Source organism: Planococcus citri, chromosome 1, assembly GCF_950023065.1.
Source record: "Planococcus citri chromosome 1, ihPlaCitr1.1, whole genome shotgun sequence".
NCBI classification, from domain to species: domain Eukaryota; kingdom Metazoa; phylum Arthropoda; class Insecta; order Hemiptera; family Pseudococcidae; genus Planococcus; species Planococcus citri.
This window is the reverse complement of record NC_088677.1, coordinates 88,052,383-88,073,318: the sequence shown is the minus strand read 5'-3', so window position 1 is coordinate 88,073,318 and position 20,936 is coordinate 88,052,383. Positions and strand designations below refer to the sequence as shown.

Here is a 20,936-nt window from a genome sequence, read left to right as displayed (position 1 = left end):
ATCGATTCTATTCCAAGTGTAGTGACTGTCACGTTCACTTCATCAAGAACGAATTTATCCCCGACGATCGAGTGTTTATGTGTACCCCCCAGTCTGCGGAATTGGATATTATCATTGAGCGAAAAGACCAGAAATTGTTCCCATTTATTGGATTCAACTACGAATGCCCAATCCGTCACCGAATTAACGTTCAAGTCGAGTCATTGAGTTTTTCGGAAGCTTTGAAAAAAGCTGCGTTCGAGTTTTTGCTCAATAAAGTCCGTCTATACGTTAACGAATTTCTGACGTTGACTTTTGGCTGCGACTATTTACTCGATGAATTTAAGCCAACCACATTCGACCGTTCGCTGATTCGTTCCTTTTCAACTTTCGTACCTAATGAATTGTTGATCATACCGAATATGGACGAATTTATCTCCTGCGCATTCAACGATTTACCGATCTCTATCAGACCCGAGAATCCAGAAGTTCCTGAGAGATCATCTATTTCGAATTCGAATTCTGAGTCATCGAGTATCGAAAATCAGTTGAAGTCATCTTTAAAGAAATCGAAATCGAAGACGGATGACGACGTCCAATTTACAAAGAAACCAGCTGCGAAAACACCGGCGGTAGATTCGAATGTAAAAAAGAACGTTTCTTTTGGTGCGAATATGAATCTTTCGTTGAATTCAGGCGCTTCGACTTCCAAGCAATCTCTCGCTTCTCCGGACACGTCGGTACCAAATGCGAAAAAATCTGCCACCATCGAACCTCGATTTAAGCCGATTCCTGCTAACGCCATTCAAGTCGCTCCGGAATTTTTGATAGACGAAGATAGAATTCCCATTAATCGTATTCACGCCTTCATTCCATACCATTACGAAGGAGAATCTTTAAGAATAAATTTCGATTGTCCGGTGAGCGCTTTTCAAAATTTATATATCGAAATTTGGCGCGGTCTAAACAGAGGCATATACCAACAATTCCAAATCATTGAGCCGATGATCGAAAGTTACAACCGACGTCAAACCTACGAAATACCGAGGATCGAGACAGAGGCTAATGCGTGGAAAAACCACTTGAACCTCGTGAGAAACACCTTTGAAAATGATTCACATGACGCTCGATATTTGTACGGACCGATTTGGACTTATATAAGTTTACGAGATGCTTTAGCATGGCCATTTACCATCTTGGGCAAAGTGCGAAATCAACCGATTGAAGTAATTTACGATTCCCGGTTACAGCATTCTCTCGTGTCGAATTCGGTGGTCAGTTACTTGACTTGGTCGAATCCAGGGTTGATCACAAAACAAGCACTCGAAGCGGAGACGGTGATTTATATTCCTTGGCGTGACGATTTTCGAGTAAAAAGTAATTTTTCAGTATATTTTCCGATTACTCTCAACCCTGGAATGCCAGGATACGAAAATGACGAGCATATCGTCAATTGCTACGTTACTGAACTTCAACCTTATCGAATTTCCGGTGAAGTTAAAGGCACCATAATTCTCGGACGGAATTTTACATCGAATATTATCAAATACGATGATAATAAGGTCGAATTTACGCTTAAAGGTACGCGAACAAATCCTACTCCTCGAATAGTCCGTTGCAAGAAGATGTTGCCATTGATTCGAGTAGATGGCATCTTAAACACTCTTCGAATAATGTCACCCGATCAACTTCGAGCGGAATTCGAACACATACTCCTCTACATTCGAGCGAAAAAGACGAAGGATGGAGTGGACGACGGTCGCTACGACGGTAAATAGGTTGTGTTCCTTTTTCGAGTTTGTACAATGTTATTGTTTCTTTTTCGAGTATTTTTTGTATTTTTTGTATTTTTCTTTTTGTTTTTCTACCGATTTTGACTATGTACCCGATTATGACGTTTCTTCTCGATTGTGACCTTTTTTGTATTTGTAATTTTTGTTTAAATCAGCAGCTGTGATTTATGATCTTTTTATTTTATAATTTTCGAGTTTTTTATCTTTAAATTTTTATCAAATTTTTGTACTTGTCTTTCGAAGATATTTTTAATTTGAAAATTTTCCAAAGTACAACTTTTTCCCAATCTCCTCACTTCAGTTTGCCAGGGGAGAATTTTATGTAGCATAGGTCATGTTAATTTGCCTGAATTTATTTGGGTAGATTAACCTATCTACATATTGTTCAATGATTCTGGGCTTAAGTGATGAGAGTGGGGAAAAGTTGAACTTATGGACGTTAGGTAAGTCCTACCTAACGTAGTAGGTATCAATAATAATTTGAATGGTGATTAGTACGTACGTTTTGAAGTGTTACGCGATCGCGTTATAATTAATCCCTTTTCTTTCTATGTTTTTATTTTTCTAATAATGTTTCGAGTAAGAATAAAATGAATTAGTTTCGAGTGTTAAATTTGTTTGAATTTTCGATAATGATTTCGTGTTTTAATTCGATTGAATCGGTTTTAATTATGGAAGAGTAGACCTGTGTCACGTAAGCCAGTAATGGCGGTGCTTAGGCACACGCCTAGATAATGGTGTATTTGATTGAAGATTCAGTTATCTACTGGAGGCTCCAGTAGTTTTCAAAAATCGCTGGAGACTCCAAAACGACTTGAAATCTACCTGTAGTCGACTTCGTAGCGTATTGAAATTAGTTTTGTAGAATGAATTTCGTCTTTCCAACTTCATTTCATGAAATTTTGTGGAAATTTCAAGTTTCAAAAATCTACTGGAGGCTCCAGTAATTTTCAAAACGTCGCTGGACGCTCCAAAAGACATTAGTTGCAGAGTAAATTTCGGCTTTTCAACTTCCTTTGATGAAAGTTTGTGGGAATTTCGAGTTTCAAAAATCTGCTGGAGGCTCCGCAATGACTTGAACCCACTGAGTCGTCTTCAGAGGGTGTTAAAATTGGAGTGCAGAATGAGTTTCTGCTTCTCATCTCCGTTTGATGAAATTTTGTTGAAATTTCAAAAAATTCAGAAATCTGCTGGAGACTCCAGGAATTTTCAAAAAGTCGCTGGAGCTTCCGAAATGACTCGAACTCGCCTGAAGTCTTCTTCAAACAGTGCGAGAAATCGGATTTTAGAGTAAATTTCCGCTTTTCATCTCCATTTGATGAAATTTTGTGAAAATTTCATGTTTCAGAAATCTACTGGAGGCTCCAGTAGTTTTCAAAAAATCGATGGAAACCGCCAAAACGACTTGAAATCTACCTGCAGTTGACTTCGTAGCGTATTGAAATTGGTTTGCAGAATGAATTTCGTCTTTCCAACTCCACTTCATGAAATTTTGTGGGAATTTCGAGTTTCGAAAATCTACTGGAGGCTCCAGTAATTTTCAAAACTTCGCTGGAGGCTCCAAAAGTCATTAGTTGCAGAGTAAATTTCGGCTGACCAACTCCATTTGATGAAATTTTATGGGTATTTCAAGATTCAAAAATCTGCTGGAGGCTCCAGTAATTTTCAAAAGTACGCTGTATTCTCAAAAATTACATGAATCCACCTGAAGTCGTTTTCAGACGGTGTTAAGATTAGAGTGCAGAGTAACGTTCTGCTTTCCATTTCCGTTTGAGTTTTGGAAATTTTTGGAGGCTCCAGGAATTTTCAAAAAGTCGCTGGAGGCTCCAAAATAACTTTAACTTGCTTGAAGTCGTCTTCAAAGAGTGCTAAAATTGGAGTTTAGAGTAAATTTCCGCTTTGCATCTCTATTTGATTGAAGATTCAGTTATCTACTGGAGGCTCCAGTAGTTTTCAAAAATCGCTGGAGACTCCAAAACGACTTGAAATCTACCTGTAGTCGACTTCGTAGCGTATTGAAATTAGTTTTGTAGAATGAATTTCGTCTTTCCAACTTCATTTCATGAAATTTTGTGGAAATTTCAAGTTTCAAAAATCTACTGGAGGCTCCAGTAATTTTCAAAACGTCGCTGGACGCTCCAAAAGACATTAGTTGCAGAGTAAATTTCGGCTTTTCAACTTCCTTTGATGAAAGTTTGTGGGAATTTCGAGTTTCAAAAATCTGCTGGAGGCTCCGCAATGACTTGAACCCACTGAGTCGTCTTCAGAGGGTGTTAAAATTGGAGTGCAGAATGAGTTTCTGCTTCTCATCTCCGTTTGATGAAATTTTGTTGAAATTTCAAAAAATTCAGAAATCTGCTGGAGACTCCAGGAATTTTCAAAAAGTCGCTGGAGCTTCCGAAATGACTCGAACTCGCCTGAAGTCTTCTTCAAACAGTGCGAGAAATCGGATTTTAGAGTAAATTTCCGCTTTTCATCTCCATTTGATGAAATTTTGTGAAAATTTCATGTTTCAGAAATCTACTGGAGGCTCCAGTAGTTTTCAAAAAATCGATGGAAACCGCCAAAACGACTTGAAATCTACCTGCAGTTGACTTCGTAGCGTATTGAAATTGGTTTGCAGAATGAATTTCGTCTTTCCAACTCCACTTCATGAAATTTTGTGGGAATTTCGAGTTTCAAAAATCTGCTGGAGGCTCCAGTAGTTTTCAAAACGTCGCTGGAGGCTCCAAAAGACATTAGTTGCTGAGTCAATTTCGGCTTTCCAACTTCCTTTTGATGAAAGTTTGTGGGAATTTCGAGTTTCAAAAATCTGCTGGAGGCTCCAGTAATTTTCAAAAGTACGCTGAAGGCTCCAAAATGACTGTAACTTGCCTGAAGTCGTCTTCAAAGAGTGCAGAAATTGGAGTTTAGAGTAAATTTCCGCTTTTATCTCCATTTGATTCAAGTTTCAAAATCTACCGGGGGCTCCAGTAGTTTTCAAAAAATCGCTGGAGACTCCAAAACGACTTGAAATCTACCTGTAGTCGACTTCGTGGCGTATTGAAATTAGATTGCAGAGTATATTTCGTCTTTCTAACTCCAATTGACAATAATTATTTGTGGAAATTTCAAGTTTCGAAAATCTGCTGGAGGCTCCAGAAGTAATCTAAATGGTCTGAAACAGTTTCCATTCGATTTGGCAGGTCGGTAATAGGCTATATCTCAAATTTCAGCTTTCTAGGTCAATTTGGTAGGATTTTTATTTTTCCTCTCATTTTTGGCCGAAATTTACTTTTCAAAAATTCGCTGAAAAATCGAAAAATACTTTTAGCACTTGAAATTTTGGCTCGTGATGAATTTTTACATGCTCTTTCGATCTACTTTTGTGAGGGTTAAAAAATGTCGTGCAAGTCCTGTGCTGAAACGCAAAATCTGCAATTTCGGCTGACCAGTCAATCAAAATGGCCACCAGGAGGGGAGGGGAAGGGCTTACCTACTGTACAGTCATGTGTAAAATAATTCTCATCACCGTAAAATCGTGCCCATTTGTGGAAAAACTAACTCGATCGTTTGCAATTTTTCTGTCCAGGTTTCGTACCCCAAACGTCGCGAATCTCGAAGTTATGCCTCAGCATCCCCCGAACGTCGTCCCAGCAAAGAGCTGCCAACATCGAAGCTGGCCCGACTACAACGTCAATCGACGGCCATCGACGAAAGCGGATTCGGCCTACCGGGTCGTCGAGGCTCGCAACCAGCTCTATCAGCCGACGAAATCGGCTCAGCTCGCAAAACCAGAAGAGACTCCTTATCACCGGACTCCGCTCGAGGTCGGCGCGACTCCAGAACACATCTGTCGCCTGAAAGAACAGGAGGCGAACGGGATACATCGCCTGTTGGCCGTCAACGTCGACGAAGCAATATGCGTCGACAATCTACTTCCTACGTGACCACCAATAACCTCGATCGTCGTGGATCGCAGCAAACGCGTTCGCCTGATTCGTATTCGTCGAGTTCGTCGCGCGATCAGTCACCTTCGCGACCGCCTCCTGTCACCTATAATCGAGCTCCGGCTATCAGACGACAATCAACCACCGAGGAAATCCTGATCGCGAGAGGATTTCGTAGACAGTCTACCACCGAGGAGATGATTCGATGTCGTAATTTTCGTCGGCAGTCGTCGCAGTCGGACGATGTGTGTCGGTATCGCGGCCGTCGAGATTCATCCGCGCAAATCACCGATGGAACGTTGGCCACCATGGTCGTCGAAACGGGCAGCACCTTTTTCGATTCCAGTACGCAGACAGGTAAGAATTTACAGTTGATTTCGTTAGCTCTTACAATTATTTGTCAAGATTTGAATTTTTGGACGGTTTGATGCTGATGAAGTTTGAGAATATTTGTCCCCCCCCTCCTATAATCCGGCCACCAAACCGCGATGTGACACTTTTTTAAACCCTTGGAATTTCCATGATATTGTTGAAGGCTCCAGAACAGCTTTAAACCATCTTCAGTCGATTCAACTTATTGAAATTAGGCCACGAAGGTAATTTTTCGTTATCCAACTTCATTGGGAAAAATATTGTGGAAATTCGAACTTTGAACTTTCGTATCCTCCGGGGCCTGGGAATATTTTTGAGATCCTATTTTGAAAATCAGTTCATCCAGAAGAGCGTAAAAAATGTCTCCATTTCAATTTTTCATTCATTATGAGTTTTTTCACGCTACCCCCCCCCCCCCGGAAATTGTGGTCATTTCATTTAACGATCGATGAATCTGTAATGAAAAAAATTGACTGAAATCGAAGGGTGGGACTTCATTATTGGACCCAGTTTTTTGAGATAACAAATTTTTGGCTTTTTTTGCATTCCTGAAAAATTTACATTTTGGCAATAATAAGCTCCTTTTCCTCATAGCATCTCACATTTTTCAAAATTTCATCCCTTGTTGCCCTCTCTATCTTCAATATTCTTTCTCTAAGTGGATGCTGGGGAGACCTAAAAGGACATCAGTGAGCAGGATTCAAAACTTAAATAGCTATTCGAAATTTGTGGCTACTTCGAAATACATAATTATAGTAAGAATAATCGACATGCCACTCCATATTTTCATAAATTTTTGAATATTTATTTTCAAAATTGACAGGCTGAAGCGGCATTGAAGCGCTCTGTGCAGAAAATGAGTGAATATTTGAACTCAGCACCCTTAAAAACCCAACAATCGACATGTCACTCGATATTTTCAATTTTTTTGCATTTTGGCCATGTTTATCAGTGCTAATAGAAGAAATCTGGTCTCTGAGGACTCGAATCGAAAAAATAACCTGATATTTGAATTCACTGCCCTCGAATTAATTACAATCGATATGTTACATCGTTTTGGAGTTTTTTTCAAAAAAGGTGACCAAAAGGGACCATTGTGCCCCTCCCCTCCTCAGGGGTGTTGAAATTTCATTTTGAAAATTAGTAGGCTGCAAAGGCAACAAAATTAGATTTTTGTGCGCGATGACACATTCTGATACTTTTTGCAACTGTCGGTAAGTTTAATTTTCAAAATTGGATCTACCCCCCTCACAAAAGGCCTCAAAACATAAATAGCTATTCGAAATTTACGGCTCCTTCGAAATACATAGTAAGAATAATCGACATGCCACGCTATATTTTCATAAATTTTAGAATAATTTTTTTCAAAATTGACAGGCTGAAGAGGCATTGAAGCGCTCTGTGCAGAAAATGAGTGAATATTTGAACTCAGCACCCTTGAAAACCTAGCAATCGACATGTCACTCGACATTTTCAATTGTTTTGCATTTTGGCTATGTTTAATAGTGCTAATAGAAAAGATCTGGTCTCTGAGGACTCGAATCGAAAAAACAACCTGATATTTGAATTCACCGCCTTTGAATTAGTTACAATCGATATGTCACATCATTTTGGAATTTTTTTCAAAAATGGTGACCAAAATTTGGGGCTATTGTGCCCCTCCCCTCCTCAGGGGTGTTGAAATTTAATTTTGAAAATTAGTATAGGCTGCAAAGGCAACAAAATTGGATTCTTGTGCGCGATGACACATTCTGATATTTTTTGCAACTGTCGGTAAGTTTAATTTTCAAAATGGGATCCACCCCCCTCCCTCCCCCCTACAAAAGCCCTCAATTTCGGCCAAAATTGGAAAAATTTGAAAAATGGTGTGACATATCGATTATTACTAACTCGAAGGTGCTGAGTTCAAATATGTGCTCATTTTTTCAATCCGACCCCAACTAAGCCCCCACCGATGCCCTTAAATTTGCCCAAAATTCAAAAAAATCGCAAATAACGTGTGACGTGTCGTTTATTTAGGTTTCGAGGGTGCTGAGTTCGAGTATGTGCTTGTTTTTTCAATCTGACCCACATGAGGCCCCCACCAGTGCCCCCAAACATGCTCAAAATGCCAAAAAGTTGCAAATAACATGTGACATGTCGTGTGCCAAGTTTTCGAGGGTGCTTCCTCTAAGTGGGTGCTGGGGTGACCTAGAGGGACATCAGGGAGCAAAATAGAACTATTCCATAACAGAAATTCCAAAGATATGAAAATTCTCGCGATTCAAAATCGACCTTTAATTTATTAGCATTATTTTAGCATCGTTATAAATGACATGGAGACTAGAGTGTAGTTCATAATACAAAATACAAAATACAATGCCTGCACAGTATAAGAGTATTAATTACATAGGTATTGAATTGACCTCTTGTGCTGACCGCATATACACACAATGCACTAAACATACAACTCTTTACCAAGTAATAAGTACGTATCGAAACACTTCTCATTCGATTGCATTCGACACGTTACTTGGCGAATAAATACGAGTACGTAATACGTATTTCTGTTTTATTCCATTTCAATTTTCAATAACAACAACAGAAAAAAAATAATCCGCGTACCCGCTGTCATATAGCATTATACTAGCCGCACGATATTTCGATTTTCATTACATAAACGTATCGAGAGAAAGCTAATAAAACATAAATCTTTTTCCCGCTCGCGATTTATAATTTCGTTGGCGGCTTGAAAGAAGAGAGAGAGAAAAAAAACGCCAAACAGAATTCCACATCGGTATAAATAATTGAAAAAAAATACAATATTGTTTATTTTGTTCACTGGCCGGGTTCCTGGTGCGATTATATAGAAATAAAAAAACGAAAAAAAATACCTATATATATCGAATAGCAGAAAAATACTATAAGCTGAAAAACAAAAATCTACCTTGTACGATTTTTTCCTTTCGTTTTTCCCTCTTTTTTTTTTTTTTTTTTTAATGTTTAGGTAATAGGAAATCGCGCATAAATGAATTCTTTATAAAAATGAATACCTACGTTGCTGCGAGCCAGTATACTATAAGGGCAGGCATGGTATACCTACGCGTTCAAAAGACTGTTACGAAAAATATAAAACGAAAATACTCGAAAAAGTTATTCCGATATGGTCCCTTCTCTCTGCCCTGTAGCGCCATCCCCATGCATGCCGGTACCGCAATCGAACACCTACTCGAATCTAAAACTTTAAATCAGATTATTTATAAGTAAATCAGAAACGGGCTTGCGAAAAAATCAAATCGGTCTGGCGAATATTTCATATATTTCGGTTTATTTTACAATAAGCTTATCGCCGCTTTACAGTTTAAACAATTTCTGCTGCTGGAAATAAGTATATTTTTAGTGCCGATACTTTATTAGTTCTGCTTTTTTTTTTCTTCTTTCGTTCTTTCTGTGTGTTTTTTTTTTCTTCTTTATTTATTTTCATTTTTTGTTATGGTTAGCTCTATATCTAACTAAGCGTCCGAATAACTTTGGTAATTTAATTGCACGCTCGTATTTTGTAATACGATTCGTCGACGAAATTCAATTTTATTGGGTTTTTGTTAATATTCTCCCTCTCTGTAAAATTGAGCGAGTGTTGAAAATTTCTCAAAAAAAAAGGTAGAAAATTTTATTTTGCATCTCTCCATGAGTATTTGAAAAATATCAATGCTTCAGGACCAGATAAGGTAATAGCTGAAGTCTTCAAAGCTGGAAGCGAAGAAGTCACTCGTCAAATCCACAACATGTGCAACTTGATATGGATGAGCAGAGGATGGCCAGAGGACTGGGTACAGTCAGCATATGTCACTCAGTACCAGAAACGATCTCCTGAGAATCGTGAGAACTACAGAACAATCTGTTTAATAAGCCATTCTGGCAAAGTACTATTGAAGATCATGTAAGACAGGTTATACTCACTCATGCATGGTCAAATTTCTCCAGAACAAGCAGGATTTCTGAGAGGAAGAGGAACTAGGGACTAGGGAGCAGATACTCAATTTCAGACTGCTGATTGAGAAAGCACGCGAATACAATGTGAGTACTATGCCATGTTTCATAGATTATAAGAAGGTGTTTGACTGCATACAATGGCAAAAGCTGTGGAGAATTCTACTCCTTAAGGTGGGTGCACCAATACATCTGGTGTGGCTGATAAAACAATTATACAAGGGGAGCATGGCAAATGTCAGAATTAATAGAGAGAGGAGTATGACAAGGCTACATTCTATCCCCGCTCCCATTTAATCTGTATGGAGAATATATAATTCGTGAGATGCTGCAGCTAATTGTAGCAGAAAGCGCCAATGGCAATGGCTCAGGCTAGTAGCAGGGAGGAGTATCAATCAGAGGTGTACACATGTCAAACCTTCACTTCACTGACAACACAACCTGCATCACATCAAGTGTCAGAAATATGACCAGTTTTCTGAAATGTCTGGAAGAGGTTGGTGCAAAATACAGCTTGCTGATAAATAAAGCAAAGATGAAGATCATGATTGTGAATTGGCCTGAGAAGCCTCTGCGAATGCTTTTTTTAGGAACTGCGAATAAATTTTCTCAATAAGCTGGCACCCCCCTGGAAACAGTACTTCAACTACTGGCCAATCATCCCATCACCGGTCAATCATACACCCTACACATGGGTTAAAACGGTCCTTCTCAGGGGCTCCGATGAGGACACCTCCCTTAAGGATCATGACCATAAACATAGAGGGCCTGTGAGGGCCAAAGGAAGTTATACTAGCTGAAATGGTCAAGAACCTGAACACAGACATGATCGCCATTCAAGAAACCCACAGGCGCAGAGAAAGCTGGAAGCCAAAAATTGAAGGAATGAAACTTATTATCGATAGACCCCATGAGAAATATGGAAGTGCTGTACTAGTTAAGCTAAACATGGAGGTAAAAAGTACTTCACTGTCTGATGAAAGTAATGTCGAGATTCTAACAATTGACATGGGAAACTACTTAATCCCATCTGTTTACAAACCACCAAATGTGTCATTCCGTAGGTAAAGGGCCCATTTGGTCGTTTTTATTTATCGAGATAATTGTGTTTTTAGTGAAACAGTTGAAAAAATTGAAAATCAAGGTTTTGATGGATTTCGATGTAGAACATATCCGACTATCTCATGTTGAAGTATCAAGGCCGCAGGTGCGCCCCAAGCAGAGAAAAACGGAACTAAAGTTTTTCTATAAAGGCCCATTTGGTCGTTTCTGCTTTTTAGCAGTAAATTCGCTTCCAAAAAAATACCCTACCAATTATACTGCACCTAGTTGCCAGTGGCAACATGTATACCATTCAAAAACGCGATTTATGTTGGTGCAGCCTTAGCGGTGTGACACTGATAAAGGATTGCGGAGCAGGAGGTCTGGGTTCGAATTGCGCCCGGGAAGAAATTTTTTGAAAATTTTTTTTTATGGTTTTTATTTTTACAAGTTGAATTTTGACAGAAAATGTAATTTAATCATTTTTTTTCTGCTTTTGAACAGAGTAATCAATTTTTATGCAAAATTTAAATTTATTAATCATTGTTTTTCAGGCTTAAAATACTCATAAACATGAAAATAGGTATTGAGTGAAAAAAATCGCTATTGCAGGTGGGTAGTAATATTTGACATCAGAAACAATAATCTTCAATTTTAGGTGTGAAGGTTTTCGGATTACGTGAAATTTCAGCTTTTTTCAGAAAAAAAACTTTGAAGGCAATTTTCTCAAAAGTTGAGTTTTTCAAATTTTTAGTTCTGGATTTTTTTTTGAATTTTTTTTTGCACTTTTTGGGCTTCTATCCAGCTCATATGATTGCTCCGGAGGTCTACTTTACCCCCCCACCCCTAACTCAATATCGACCAAATGGGCCCTTTACCTGCGGAATGACACAAATGTAGAATTTACATGGAAAGAAAACAGCAATGTCCCACCCACAGAAACAAGAATAATAGTTGGAGACTTCACACTTCACAGCCATAGTGTAAGCTGGGGATATGCTGAAAATGATACAGATGGTGACCTAGTGGAGAAATGGGCTAAAGAGCAACAACTGAGCTTGGTCTTTGATGCAAAACTGCCAGCATCCATCAATAATGAAAGATGGAAACGCGGATATAACCCAGATAACATTTTTGTTTCGGAGTGAATCTCAAGTCTATGTCACAAACGAGTAGCAGATCCAATTCCCTGAACCCAACACATGCCAATTATATGCGAAATTAAGGCGGTCACCAGCCTAATTAAATGTGAAAACCCACCTCCAAGATTCAGTTTCAAAAAGGCCAATTGGGAAGCTTTTAAACAGGCAATTGATAAAAAGATAGACAACCTACTATCAATACCAGAAAATTATGAACTCTTCAATGAAATTGTTAAGAAAGCCTCCAAAGATCATATTCTAAGGGGAGCAAGAAAGGCGTATATCTTTGGAATGGAGCTGCACCTCATGACACAATACAAGGAGTATGTTAAAAAATGTAATGAAAATCCTTTCAGTGAGGAAATCATTGAACTAGGAAATCAATTAGCAAGTGATATACTAGAATCTAGACAGAAAAAATGGCAGGAATTCGTAGAAAATATGGATTTCTGCAAAGATAGCTGAAGAGCCTGGCAACTGTTGAAGAGACTTGATGGAGGCAAAACCCAACAGCACAATTTCACTCAGGTTACAGCTAACCAAGTAGCCCATCCACTACTCCTGAATGGCAAGACTGACAGTAAAAGCAGCCGAACAAAAGTGGAAAGATGCATGGATGTGGAAGTGAATAACTTTGACACACCAATTACCAACAAAGAAGTGAAGTCTTGTCAAAATTATAATCAAGTTTCATTTTCTGATAATGCTGTCAAAAAATGCCTTTGATGAAAAATGTCAGAGCCGCATTCATAAAATTGTGAAAAAACTTTTGATTTTTGTTCAAAATGCCAAAAAAGTAGATATTGTTTTTCGACCACTATTGTCAAAAACATATTTTTGATTTTGGGCAAAAATTGTTCAAAAAATTTATTTCTTGTTAAAATTGTTTAAAAAAATCATACTTTTTTCCAAAATTTTGAAAAAATCACATTTTTTGCCATGGTAGCCAAAAAGTTATAATTTTTGTCAAAATTGCCAAATGTCTTCTTTTTTGCCTAAGTTGTCAAAATGGTAGATAATTTTTTGGTCAGAATTTTCTTGAAAGTCCAACTTTTGCCAAGACAACATAGCTTTGAAGATTTTTGCCAAAATTGTTTTTAAAAAATCCATTTCTTTTAGGAAGTGTTGATTTTGGCCTCAACTGTCTGAAAAGTCTCATTTTCTTCCAAAATTACCAAATAAAAGTGTTAGGTATGTTTTTCTGAAGTTACCAAAAAGTTTTTTTTTTGACAAAAATAGTGGCAAAAATTTCTTTTTTTCTCAAAATCGTTAAAATTGTACTAATTTTTGCCAAAATTTTCAAAAAATCCCATTTTGCGTGAAAATTGGAAGTCTCATTTTTTTGCAAAAATTGTTAAAAGGTCTTATTTTTTCCCAGAAATTTGTTACACTCTTTAGAACTTGCATCGCAATACTGATAAATTCAGCTTCGTAATGCAAAAAAAAAACAAACATCAGCACATAAATTCAAGATAATTGATGAATAGACGAATACCCAGGTACATCATCAACTTTTTAGAAAAGAACAACAAAACCTCACGAACGAGGTGATGTACATGTAAGTATAGCAAGCTACGACTCTCGTATGTCTTGATAAAGAATAAGGTCGAAACGAAAAAAGCTCCAAGTTTAAACCATAGGCTACGCGTAAAACATATTTGTCTTATATCAATATAAAAATATTTTCACTTTGGCAGCCATGAGCCAAGGCATAACGTGTATTATAGGTTGTAAGTTAAGGTACCTAAGTATAAGAGAACAGTAACGAGATAATGGAGCCACATTGTGCGTTTTTCTGCTGTTTTTTTTTCCATCTTACACTTACTGGAAAGTGTATACTGTATACGTACGACTACGAATAACGATGATATATCGAAACGTGTTAATGGCTATGTAGCTCGAGCTCGATAGTATCATAACTAAACCATTGTTGGTCCCTATTGCTTCCATTTTTGCGACTATGACGCCGCCAATTCGCCATGCCGCGTAAAAAAAGACACAGCAGCCGAAAAAACCGCCATCGCGTATCGAAAAATATTTCTTTTATTCCTCTGAGACTAATACATTATTATTTTATCGAGTGGTTCGAGTGCTATTGCTATTGGTGCTGATGAAGCTGGGGCTGGAGCTTTTTATTTTTGCGATACACGTTCGTCGTGCTGTAGTATTTTTTTTTTCCTATCATAAATGTACACAGCCCCATATACGAGTAACTATATTGGATAATTTTTTGACGAGTAATTTGTTACGTCCGTTACCCCCATCCATATAACTTATGAACATCATCGGTAGGGTGTGTGGGGTATTATTTATCGTTCCTCGTATACCATACGATAGAAAAATCGATAATGAGTTCGTTTCAAAATTAATCCTATTAAATTGGCTTAAAATACCGAGCTTTTTAAACCGACCTTTGATTGAAAACTATAAAAGGGAGGAGATACTCGCGTATTCAAGTTCAGATTAGAAACATGCACCTTTCAAAATAGTTTCTTTCGATGTCATCTCGTGTATATTTCAACATCATTCCTCATTTGTGGCCAATCTTGGTTTGGTGATCAGCGTTCCTAACGTTCCGACTTTCTACCAATCTTCTTATGAAGCTGATATTTTAGATATTTCACTTCTAAACAATTTTCCCTATACTCGCGAAAGTTCAGTCATCACAGACCTTGATTCTGATCTCCCTGTAATCACCAAAATTACACTTAATGATGGAATTCTTTGTCGTACTTCCTCTCATACAACCACTGACTGGTTTTTTTTAAAAACAGAACTGAAAGAGCTTCCACCTATTACTGAAGTGATTTTACAAAGCACTGAAATTGACTCTTACCTTGACTCTCTGTCTAAAACAATTCTTTGTGCTGCCTCCAAAGCTCAAAAAGCAATCTGTAAAGTCAGCGTAACAAATTTTAATCTTCCTTTTCCTATTATTCGACTCATCCTTGAAAAAAAATTGCCTGAGAAGACAATGGCAAAGAACAAGAGACTATTCCTTGAAAAATCCCTTGAATAATCTAATCCATGATGTACGGAAAAAATTGGAAGAATATCAACATGCCAACTACCAAAGACATCTTGAGAGCCTATCGCCCAGTTCTTCTTTATGGAATCATACTAGAAGTTTTCTCAAAAAACCAACGATATTACCTCCACTAACTCATAATAACAAATCGGCGACTATGAACCATGAAAAATGTGAATTATTTTGCTGATTTTTACAAAGATATTTTCTGCAATAGAAATACAGACACTCTTGATATTTTGACTGAACCTAGCAATCATCATCTTCACAAAATGCTTTGTTGAACCTCAGTCGAAGAAATTCGCTATATTATCAAAAAAATCAAAATCTGGAAATCACCAGGCTTAGATAACATCAGTAACATTATGCTTAAAAACCTTCCAACAGATGTCCTAACGAGCTTCAAAACACTTTTCAACTCTTGCCTTCAAATTGGTTACTTTCCTAACCATCAACCTTTTAGTTAACCTAGACGACTACTCTAATGCAAACTAAGGCCACTGGTTATGTCGCCAACTCTGTGGATTTCAAATTAGAAACAAACGCATCTGCGCATGTCTCAGGAATTGGTGCATGTGAACAGTAAACAAAAACACCACCAGCACCCCCACTTCCACCACTAATCCACTGACAACAAAATACACACACAGACATGCGCAGCTGCGTTTGTTTCTAATTTGAAATCCACAGAGTTGGCGACATAACCAGTGGGATAATTTTGCGTATGAGTAGCCGTCTAGGTTAACTAAAAGGTTGATGTTCCTAACACATGGAAAATTGCCAACGTAATAATTGTGCTATCCAAAAAAGAACCTCCTTCTTCGTCTCCTAATGGTTATAGACCAATCAGTCTTCTCTCTTCTCTATCCAAAATCCTTGAAAAAATCATTTGTAAACGTCTTTTGGACTTTCTGAAAAAGGAACAGATTTTGCCATCTTTTCAGTATGGTTTTTGTAATAACATGAGCACAGTTCATCAGTTGCATCGAATGGTACAACTTATTAACAACAGCTACGAAAAGAAGCAATTCACAACTGCAGCTTTTATAAACATCAAAAAGGCCTTCTACTCTGTATGGCATTGTGGTTTAATTCACAAATTAGTTACAATCAAAACACCCACCTTTCTATGTAAAATCATTTCTTCCTTCCTTCAAAATAGGAAATTTCATGTTCATAGGCTAATTACCTGAAAAATTCCAAAACCAATTCAGTTTTCAATTGGTTAAGGTTTCAGTTTTGGACTTTGATTTGAGAAATAACACTCATGGTTTTGGTTTTGGTCTTGTTAAGGAAAAATAACGCTCGTGGTTTTGGATTTGGATTTGGATTTGAGTAAGTAATTTTAATCGGTTTTTGTGGGTTTTGAAACCCTGTTGCTAATTTTGTTTATTTGGCTAACTGCTTGAATTAAAATGCATATTGTTCATTTCTGATGAATTATAGTTGAAACATGTGATTCTCCCCTTGCCAAAAATATTTGTTTTCTTAGTGCTGTTTCGCCTCTAAGGGGGTATCATGACTATGATGCACCGACCGCCTTTTCTATGACGCAATACACTAGCTCCCTCCAACTGTTTCGGTCTAGGGTGCTCCTGACACATGCTGGGAAGCTGCATCCAATGGCCTTCAGGATGGACCGATGGAGTCAGTCCATCTTATGAGGGAACATCCAAGCCCTCTTGTTCCCTCTACCTTGCCTTAGATGAATAGGGACTCCATTGCCTCTGCCCTGTATTTGAGGGTTTGGCTGGGTACTGCTGCCGACAACCGCTTCTGAACACCAATTTCTCTCAGGATGGACACATTAGTCCTCTTCTTCGTCCATAGGACCCAAAGCATTCTCCTCCAGCACCACATCTCCAGTGCATCAATTTTTCTGCTGTCTCCCTCACAATCTGTCCAGGTTTCTGACACATGGAGAAAAACTGAGAAAACCAGAGCGTTAAGAAGCCTTATCTTCAGAGTCTGGCTCACTGCTGCATCTGACCATATCTTCTTTATGCGAGGCATGGCACTTTGTGTGATTTGCGCTTTGCATCTTCTCTTGGCTTCACTGCCTCCTTTGTTATCAACAATGGATCCCAGGCACACAAATTGATTCACCGCCTCGATTCCCTCAATATCCAGGATTTCAAGCAAGCTGTTCTCAGGCCGATTCACAATCATGATCTTTGTCTTCGCTTTATTTATCAGCAAGCCGTATTTTGCACTAACCTCTTCCAGACATTTCAGAAAACTGGTCATATTTCTGACACTTGATGTGATGCAGGTTATGTTGTCAGTGAAGTGAAGGTTTGACATTTGTACACCTCTGATCAATACTTCTCCCTGCTACTAGCCTGAGCCATTGTCATTGGCAATTTCTGCTACAATTAGCTGCAGCATCTCACGAATTATATATTCTCCATATAGATTAAATGGGAGCGGGGATAGAATGCATCCTTGTCATACTCGATCCTCTCTCTGTTAATTCTGACATTTGCCATGCTCCCCTTGTATAATATCTATGAAACGATGTGTCACACGATATTTGGTGATTTTTTACATTTTGCCCTTAATTTGAAGGTTCTGTACCACCTTCGTTTACACAATGTGGTAAAGATCTATACTTTCTATACATTTTTCTTCAATGTTTCAAAAAATAGCTCTAAAATTTTTCATTTTCAATATTTCGATTCTGGGAGTTGAAATATCCCAATCCACTCTCTCGAAGATGCATTTTTGTAAAACAATCCGAAGTTTGGTCATCATTTAAAAACACACAGTCTGCTCAATATTATATAAGTTCGAATAGTATATAGCTAAAGCTATGAAGAGGCTCACGCACAAATCGTTATCTCGCCAAAATATTTAACTAACAAATGAAAAAAAAAAAAACAGAAAAGAAAAATGGAAAATATAATAAAAAAAAACTGATCCGTATTTTAAACTTTTTCGATTCGGAATAAGTTAAATTCGAGTTGAAAGTTATTCGATATTTTAGTAAATGGGAAAGAAAGAAAGAGATAAAATTGAAGATAGAGAAAGATGAATTATATCGTAAGAAGAAAAAAAAATATAAGAAAATAAAGTTTCACTGTAAAACGTCGGCATTTTGCGCACGTTGTATCTACGTTAAATTATGTAAACTTTATCGAAAAAATAGCTTTCATTTCAAAAATAGGTGATTTTTTTTTGGGTAAAAAGTTGAGAGAAAAGTTACCCTTTTTTTTAAAACTTCCTTCAGTGTTGTTGTTATTTCGAGTGAAAATTATTAACCCCGATGTGATTGAAAAGTACGAGATTCTCGCGTTGTTGTTGGAAGATTATCGATTGTGCGAGTCTACTCGAGGTATATTTTGGCTCTGTTTAAGGAAGTTTGCGTGTTTTTTTTTTTTTTTTTTACCAATGTAAGTACAATGTACATCGAGTGAAAAAATAATGCTCGCTAAATTTATAGTGTAGTAGGTACTTAAGTCGACTTTGGTAAAATTTCGCGTTTAGTTTGAAAATTGTTTTGACGAAGGTGACAGTGAGATAATTTACGTTTGGTCGTTTATACCTACCTAAATTTTCGTATGCCACGAGCAGGAGCTTATAAGGCGAAAGATGCCTTTGTATACTGGTTGCAAAATGTCGCCCAAGCCTCCTCGTTCAGGTTAAAGTGTCAAATTCTTATAAATAATAAATCCGTCGCAGACGTTCACGTACCTACCTACCTTGTGTAAATAGGTAAAGAAACGTGACATGTTTGAATTCATAATGTAAAGCTTAGGTACCCATAAATATTCGGAGGACAGAGGACTCAAAATTTCTCCGAATATTGATTTCCTGGTCAACATATTTACGCAGCTCGAGACACCCCCGCAATATTACAAGTTGGCAAAAAAAAATCTATTCGTACGAGTAACCAAAAGGTAGGTAGGCTATACGAGCGAATGAATTTCAAAAAATGCAAATTTCTACCCTAAAGAAGGTATAGGTACACTACACATATGTATAGGTACGTTTACGTATGTAAATGTAGCTTCGTATATATTTACACTTTATCCCTTTTCCCCTGACACGTTAACGCGCTAAAAGGAATGACCAACAGGAAGGGAAAAAGTGCGAGAAAAAAAAGCGTACCGTACGCCAAAGCATCGGGAACAGGGGCACCCGGTTAAACGTTAAGTGGATGACTTGTAGCTTCTGTGTTGTGGAAATGTTAACCGAGCGGAGGCTTTTATGAAAGTAGTTCAATAGTGTTCAACTGTTGATATTGCAAGCAACACGTGGTTAATAATACCCAATGAACTGGGCGCTAGAGAGCGTTAGCTTTCGGGAAAGTTGTGAAACTGAAAGAACAAGAAGAAAGTGCAATTCAGCTTTGGTGTTGAGAGAGAGCAGCACTGGCGTTAGTGTGGGTTGTTGGGTGATATGTAGAGCGAGCTTTTCGAACTTTCGAGCAGCGCTGCTGGTGTTCGAATTGGTGAACTTGGATGGTGCTGTGAGAAGTCTGGTGAGTTGTACATAGATGGTGTTAGATGTGTGTATAATAGGGAAAGTTTCTCAGGGTGCGAATGTTCGCTGAATTGTTCGAAATTGTTCACATTTGAAGATATATGTATTGATGAAGGGGACTTTCTCGTAATTTTAAAAACCGAGAAAAATGCTAGATCATTGAACGAAAATGAAATTTGCGAAGAACAAATTGTGCGAAGTAACAAACAGGGTGTCTATTATTAATTATACTCGTGACAATTTTTTGAATTTTTTTTTACTCTCATACGTACTTACTTGTACTTCAAAGTTGTTGATTTTTACGACAAAAAATTTGTTGAAAATTTCAGCCTCCTATTTGAGAATATGTCGCGTCAGGAAGCCCCCCCCCCACCCAGATTTAAAAAAAGAAATACTATAAAAACCAAACTTTTTACGCCTCGAAATTGTTGAAGAAAAAAAAGTAAATATAGTTTAACACGTCCTTTATTTTATTTCATTTTTTTTCAACTTTGAGAGCCGCTCATATAAGCCTGCAAAATGGTTGGATGATTTTGGTGAAGAACTCCATATTGATAATTTTTTGTAAATTACACCGTAATTTTGGCGAACTACTCGTAATTTTTGGTAAACTACTTCGTAATTTTCGGTAAGGGTAGTTTCTCATTTTTGGTAAATTACTCCGTAATGGTGAACCCTTACTCTGTAATTTTTGGTAAATGAATTTGCAATTTTTTGGAATTTTTTTAAAGTAAATTTTAGGGTAATTTTTTGTAAATTTCAGTTAATTTCTGGTAAATTACAGGTAATTTTTGGTAAATTGCAGGTAATTTTTGGTTATTTTTTTTTGTGAATTACGGGTAATTTCTGGTAAAATGGGGTAATTTCTGATAAACTACGGGTATTTTTTTGGTAAATTACAAGCATTTTTTTTGTACATTACGGTCATTTTTTTCGATAAATTTTGGTAATTACTAATTTTTTGTAGAAATTATGGGTAATTTCTGGTAAATCGCGGATAATTTCCGGTAAATTACAGATAATTTCCGGTAACTTACGGGTAATTTCTGATAACTTACGAGTAATTTTTGGTAAATTACGGGTAATTTCTGGTAAATTATGGGTATTCTTTTGGTAAATTACAAGCATTTTGTTTGTACATTACAGTCATTTTTTTTCAATAAATTTAGGTAATTACTAATTTTTTGTAGAAATTATG

General features: G+C 37.4%; 1 protein-coding gene across 4 annotated transcripts in view; it reads left to right on the top strand.

Moving 5' to 3' along the window:
- Window positions 1-20,936, top strand: part of rsh (radish) — a 780,520-nt gene that overhangs the window by 461,212 nt on the left and 298,372 nt on the right. For all 4 annotated transcript variants that reach the window (XM_065356244.1, XM_065356235.1, XM_065356228.1 and 1 more), the window contains one exon: window positions 5,344-6,058. In XM_065356244.1, the coding sequence (XP_065212316.1) occupies window positions 5,344-6,058 (715 nt within the window). The remainder of the gene's footprint in view (window positions 1-5,343; window positions 6,059-20,936) is intronic.